This window comes from Pundamilia nyererei, unplaced genomic scaffold, assembly GCF_000239375.1.
Source record: "Pundamilia nyererei isolate P.nyererei 1_Seehausen unplaced genomic scaffold, PunNye1.0 scaffold00062, whole genome shotgun sequence".
Taxonomy (NCBI): domain Eukaryota; kingdom Metazoa; phylum Chordata; class Actinopteri; order Cichliformes; family Cichlidae; genus Pundamilia; species Pundamilia nyererei.
Window position 1 is genome coordinate 2953777 of NW_005187463.1, and position 6949 is coordinate 2960725.

At 39.1% G+C, this 6949-nt stretch overlaps 1 protein-coding gene across 1 annotated transcript; it reads left to right on the forward strand.

Moving 5' to 3' along the window:
- Nucleotides 1–2167: 2167 nt before the first annotated feature.
- Nucleotides 2168–5427, forward strand: LOC102214512 (transmembrane protein 229B-like). The gene is made up of 2 exons (XM_005735134.1): nt 2168–2283; nt 4836–5427. The coding sequence occupies exons 1-2, from the start codon at nt 2235–2237 to the stop codon at nt 5315–5317; spliced, it is 531 nt and encodes a 176-aa protein (XP_005735191.1). The 5' UTR covers nt 2168–2234; the 3' UTR covers nt 5318–5427.
- The last annotated feature ends 1522 nt before the right edge of the window (nt 5428–6949 follow it).

Sequence of the window (6949 nt, forward strand, 5' to 3'; positions counted from 1 at the left end):
TCTTTGACATAGAATACTGGGATTCTATGTCTTGTCTTCAAATAATTTAAACTCACCATGTTTAAAGAGGTCATAAAACCTCTTTACACCTACTTTATGCCATCCCACAAAGCTTGACCCTATGTTTTGCGGCAGAAGGTCTGGATTATTTATAAACGTTGACAAGATATTAAACGGAAGACTACTGTTAAAAAATTTTCTCAGTTTTCCCCACGTCCACATAGCATTATATATCAGTGGGTTATGCTTTATTACATGAGGTAAGTCATTTAGACTTTAGATTTTTGGGACTTTTAATGTTGTTTTTTGTTTTTTACTGAGGTGAACCGAGGATAAGCCAGTAGCTGTGGAACCTTTGGTGGTGGGTTGTTTCCACACTACTTTTGTTGTACAGCACCTTGGGTCCAAAGTTGGTTGGTTGGTGTGTCTGTGGGATTTTTCTTTCTCATGGTCCTCAGCTTCTGGTATATCCAGGTTGTTTTATCTTTGATCAATGGTTGCTAATCAATGATACATCCAGATTAACAGAGTCACCTTTATGGGACTTACTGAATCTTGTCTTTTCTTCAGATGAGCCAGGGCCACTGCTGTCAAAGGATGATTTTTATCTCTATCTGCAGGAATTCATATTTAGTGGCATTGCTCTGATCTGGGTCCTTCCCTTCCACATGCATACAAGGGAAGTGTAAGGCAAGGACAGCAGCAGCAAGACCCCAGCACAGAGCACAACAGGCAACATTGAAAACAAATATAGTGATGATTGAGTCAGACACAGCATCAAAGGGGGAGGAGCTAGGGTAGAGGTGGGTTGCAATGCAGCTTGCAGATGCACAGCAAACACAGTCAGGCTGAAGCGGCTTAAATAGTGTGACCTCTTTTTGACGCATAGAAGAATAATCAAGCCATCAACTGATGTGGGCTGACACTGAGACCAGTTGATCTTCCTGGATTACACCATACTTGACTTCATGATCTACCAGAATTCACTCGTCCCGTCCGCTGTCATGCCGTACTATAAAATGTCAGCTGTGTGTTTGCCAGAATCACTGGACTCTGATCTGGACGGCTGCCATTCATTCAACTGTTTTATTAGCGTACACATAAAACAAACACACACAAGCAAGCAGCGCCACCACGTCAGGACTGACATCTGCTCTCAGACCCACTTTATGGTTGCAGTGTATACTATGCATGTGTGAAACTAAGAGCTCGCTTCCATATTTGTACCATATGTTTTTATTTGTATATTGGCATCTTTGTGTACATGTCAGTTGGTGTCAGTGATTAATGAGCGTAATCCACTTCCTTATTTCTATAATAAGAAAAGAAAACATGATAACATCATATAAATTTCTCCCCTGTACCTGAGCCATTCAGCTCCCTAAATAAACTAAGAAATGCATAAACTAGCTACAGAGAGGACGGTGAAAGGTTTTTATGCACACCAAATAAATACAATACATTTGAATATGATGTAACTATGAAAATATTGAAAGCTATTTGAATGTAGGCTGTACTTGGACCAAACGTATTAGTCTGTACTGGGTGTCTGGTGTATTGTTTTTCCTGTTCACTTTCTAAATTTGTGTTATTGCGCTAATCTTTACTAATCATTTTAAAGGTAAATGCCCAGTTAATGTCCTAAATAATGACTGAACAATGAAATTTCTGGATTTCACGGCAATCTGCTTCAGACTTGTTGAAGTGTCTTAGGTGGGAAAAGTGGTGGACTGGCCAACCAAAGTGCCATTCTTTAATTTACCTGATTATATAATGTAAATATTAAACTGATCTATTAATATGATTTCTGACTCGCTTCTCTGACACACCTAGGTACTGTAGTTCACTGATAACCGCCAATCTGACCCACTGCATGACTCAGATACAGCATTATATGGCGCTTCCGTGTCTGCCCTTTGAAAACACTCATCGATACAATTCTTCGCTCACTTATTGTATGCTTAAAACATTCAAACAGCCACTGTGGGATCAATACTAGGATTTGCACACAACACACACACAGTTACTGCTCAGGTGGTCCAGGTTTGCTTCCCGAGTTTTCCCTCAGTTCACAGCTTCAGCCTGTGACAGGGACATCACTGTCTCACTCTGATAACATGGAGCAGCTTAATGTTTAGCCCAAGACCCATGCACATGCACACACACACACACACACACACACACTAGAGAGCTAAGAGATTACAAAGGCACAGAGACCCATATGCCGACAAGCAATGGAGACGAGTAAACTCAATCTGAGGCGAATGCGAGGTAACGATCAAGGTGAGTTATAACTGCTAATAGCATTTTAAAATGTGTAATGACTGAAGAAGAAAAAACTTGAGGTGGTGCTACCTGCCACTGCATCTTTATTTCTTCTGCACTAAGTGAAGAAGCAAAGTGATGGAGTTCAATTCTGTACAGATGGTAAATTATTACTGATTGTATTGACTGGGAAAAATAATTGACCGTGAAAGTCGCCTAGCTGATATTTATAGCAAAGTGAAAACTTGTTGAAGTCAGTCTAAGCCTTTAATTTGCTAAGTAGGGCTATTAGCCTGTTAATCCACACGAGAGGCTGTCAGCTGTGCTGCGTGGCCTGAGAATGAGCGAGTGAATTCATTTTGAACTTGTAATAATGTAAAGAACAAAATTCAACAAACTTTTCTTTCTCTTAAAATTTTATGATTTTTTTTTTTATCTGGACAGGAAAATGCTGGCAAGACAGATTAATGTTAAACACGCTGTTTAATATAGTAATAGACTTAACAGCCTTCGACACCCGTTCAAGAAATTATGAAAACAGGATTTATTGCTCAGACTTTACAATTTCATGAAAGAGAGCGTTGAATAATGTAATTAAAAGGAAGGGAAATGTCTTTAAAACAGACTTTTATCCGTAAATAATCTGATTACTTTTCAGAGCAGGAAGCTATTTCCATCTATGGTTGAAGTAATTTATCGTTTCATTTTTTTCTGATTTTGATCATCTTACTTTACATCCATGAAAAACAAAAGAGTGAGAGACATAACCCATAATCCAGAGACATTATGAGAAAAAAACGTGGCACAGAATAGTTTGTTGAAATCAGTAAACTTCTTAAGTTTGGCTTTTAATAGTTGTATTAACATTTACAAATGTAAATCATCTCGATAAAATTTATAATACAAAAGCTTGAACCTTCCACAAAAAATGAGAAAATAGGAAGTGAAAACTAAACTATAGTCTTTGAACTTTGGTTAATTAAGGCTAGCTGTTACCCTCAGCTAACGTTAATATTTTGTAAATATTGTTTTCTGATGTTTACTTCGACATATTTTACATTTAATTTGTTTCACAACCTAAATATTAATTTTCAGTGATATTTCTGACCAGGCAGCATCTTCCTTTAAAACCTCATTTCAGTCCATGTAGCACATACGTGTGTGTGTGTGTGTGTGTGTGTGTGTGTGTGTGTGTGTGTGTACATATATATTCGTATTTGTACGTGTAAATGCAAGTATGTGTACGTGTACATAGTGGTTTGCTCTATATGTCTGAAATAAAGATGCAATAACAATATATGTAATACTGTACATTCAACCTACAGGCTGACTGAACATTGTAGAACAGCTGGAGACGGGGGGGGGGAGTTAGTCTGACACAACCCAAAACTAACGTAAAGCAATTATTATTATTTTTATTCTGTACAAATTATTTCAAATAAAAACACTTTATGGCCAATTGGCTGTCAAAGTCATTCTTGTCTGTGCACAGTAAACATTAGAAGTGAACTGAATTTATTAGGCTGACAGGTAGACAGACAACTCTAAGAAAAGGGTGCCCCAGGCAAAGAAATAGTCTGACGGCTTTTTTAATATTTGAACTGTTGAACAAATGAAACAAATAGAAGTTCATACCTCTGACAGCACTAGTGCCAAATTCAATTAAATGTTTCTGTCAAATCACAACAACAGGCACCTCTAGTTACTTTGCATTATAACGTGAAACCCTGCAAAAACAGAGAGAAATCAGTTGAACAGTCTTACTGCTAAGCTGAGCTAAATATCTGGATGCCCTTAATATTTACAGCAAAGAAATGAGAGCACTCATCTAATTTATTCTCATCGTTTATTAGCCCAGGCTTAATCTGTTTACTCTAAACTATTAAAAATCTTTGAAAAGTTATTTAGAAAACTACACATATTAAATAGTTTAAGAAAAGACGAAAACGCCTCGTCTGGGGATCCTCAGCCCTTCCCATGAGGGTGGCACAGATGCCCCTCCGGTGGTCCTCCTTGGGCTCTCGCACTCTGGGGCCTCTGGATGTCTGGAGCCTGGATCTCCTCCATGCCTGCTTCATGCCCTGGGGGACGGGGCTATGGCTCACTACATCCTCTAGCAGACCATTACATGTGGAAACCATTTGAATACAAGCGCGCTGATCCACACAGGTGTGCACACGCGTGTTCACTGTTCGTAGACTTAAATGACACCTTTCTTGGCTGCTACTTCAAAGCACATTGTGCGCTGTCTGTCCTGCGTGCTGCACAACAACATTGAATATTTAGTATTTACTGCTGTTTACACTTAGCTAGATTAATGCGATGGTGTTGTGTTTAGTATGTTGCTTTGGGTTTTTTTGCTTGTTTTCTATTCTTTCTCTCTCAACAGGTGATCCAGGAGATTTTTTTCCCTTTCTCACTGTCCCTCTCCCCTTCTGTTTTTCTTTTCTTTCCTCTTTCTTTCTCCCTTTCCTATCCCTCACTCATGTCTGTCCCGTCTGTAACAACTGAAAATAAGAAGAAAAAACAAAAGACGAAAACATCCAGTAATTTCTGTCTCTTTTTGACAGGGATTGTTGAAAATGACTCCCCAGCAGAACCACATGGCAGCAGCCCCGCTCGACCTGTTTCTGCTCTTGTTCGTCTCTACGTGTATGCGCTGCATGGCTGCCTCTGCGAGGTGGCCTTCACTGCTGTGTGGGACTGGTGCAGCACCCAGGACAGGAGGCTGGCAGGCCACAGCAGTCTGTGGGCGCTGCCCATGTATGCCACAGCAATCTATCTCATGGAGAGGCTGAGGGCCCTGATGCTCGCTCAGAATCACCCACTGACTGTGCGGCTCGTGCTCTACACTGTTTTCATCTACCTGTGGGAGTTCAGCTGGGGTGTGGGGCTTAGTTTGTTGGGAGCCTGTCCATGGGACTACTCAGGCCATAGGTACAACCTGAGAGGACTGATAACTCTGGACTATGCACTTCCCTGGGCTGTGGCTGCATATATAGCAGAACAGCATGTGATCAGGCACACTTTAAGAATAAGACTGCATAACTGAACCGCTGTTGTGACGATCTGGACTCATGTGCTTCCAAAACACTTGATTAATTAATTTCATATTAATTATATTAAAAGTAACTATTCTGTTGTTTTTAGCAGTATAATAAACCTGACTGGGAAAGTACATTAAAGGAGTAGTCTTGATTTTGGAAAATAAGATAACAAAAAGTCTCTACACAAAGCCACAGATATGAATTAGCCTGGACACTTGGAAAAATAAAATATTACGAAGAAACAGCAGGTGTAGTTTTATAGTAAAGTGAATAAAAACAGAAAGAATGATCAACAATGAGCTTTGAACTATTGAGAAAGTGAAGCCAGCTTTCTTAAATCCTTTGATCTTTTCCCAAAGGATTATTCACACTAAGCTAAAAGAATCCAATCGCTTAATACAGTCAACACTCACCTTTTTATATCTTTGCTTTAAGAAGCAGTTTTACTTTAAATGTTTAGCCTCATTGAAAGTAGAAGAAACTCCAGCAATCTATTCTCTCAATGCAACATAAATGCTCTTCTCTTTGTAGCTTCAAGGCCAAATTCATGCACGTAAGCGTACAAGGAACTCTCCAATATTTCATCCTTTAAAAAGATTGTTTAAAACAGCTTGTACCGATTTGAATGAGGAAGTTAGTGTATGTATTTTTTTTTTTAAAAACCTGAACAATAACAGCACACGTGGTTCAGCACTTTTATGCACATTACACAAAGGCAAACATAGATTTACACTCTGTCTATGCAAGACAAGACACAAGCCTATTTAAGTCTCCACAGATAACGTGTCCTGCAAAGTAGTAGATGGGAGCAAAAATTAAACAAACAGTGAGAATAAAAAACAGGAAATGTCCACAAATGTAGCTAAATGCTGAAAAGTAAGTGTCAGACCAGAAACCAGTTGGTCAAACACACAAACACGTACCTTGCGTTGTGCGTTTAGCCCTGTACATTTGGCTGTGCTGTGATTGGTGCCTTCCTGGTAACATTTTTTGCTGGTGCACCTAAAGCAGTAAAATTCTGAATTCAAACAAGCTCAAATTTCAGCACTGGGATTAAATAAAATAGTAGACAAAACCTAATAAGTGGGCTTTAAATTATCTTCATATATGACAATAACATCATTAAGCTTACGCACTGCCACCCCCAAAGTATCTGGAACAATTCAAATCTTTATTGAAAGGCTCTTTCAGACTGTCGACCGAAGGCTAATTACACTGCTGATTTATAAAGTGTCACCAGTTCTTAAATGTCAGCTTTGTAAGAGACTACATGACAAATGTAGGTGGTTGAAAAGCAGAAGACAAGTACTCAACCAATCAGAAATGTCCAGCGCAGCAAGCTCCACACCCATAGTTCCCATTACTTATTAATACATATTGTCCCACCTAGCTGGAACGTTTTATTGCAGGGCAACGTTCCTGGATCTTAATTTATAGCTTACGCGTCCATGGGAAAAGTGTAGTGAAAACAATTCAGAAAATGTTCATTAAAAAAATATTTGTATTTGTTTTTTTAGTCTGGGTGCCATCGATAATTATGACTGGCATCTCACAGCCAAATATGCTTTGAACTCATTTACAGTCATTTGTGCATTACTGGGGGAAATCCCGTACTCCATTAAACAGTGGTGATTAAA

Coding starts and splice junctions, on each gene's coding strand:
- LOC102214512 (XM_005735134.1), top strand. CDS start 2,235: ATGGAGACGAGTAAACTCAATCTGAGGCGAATGCGAGGTAACGATCAA. Junction 2,284..4,835: donor AATGCGAGGTAACGATCAAG/GTGAGTTATAAC, acceptor TCTTTTTGACAG/GGATTGTTGAAAATGACTCC.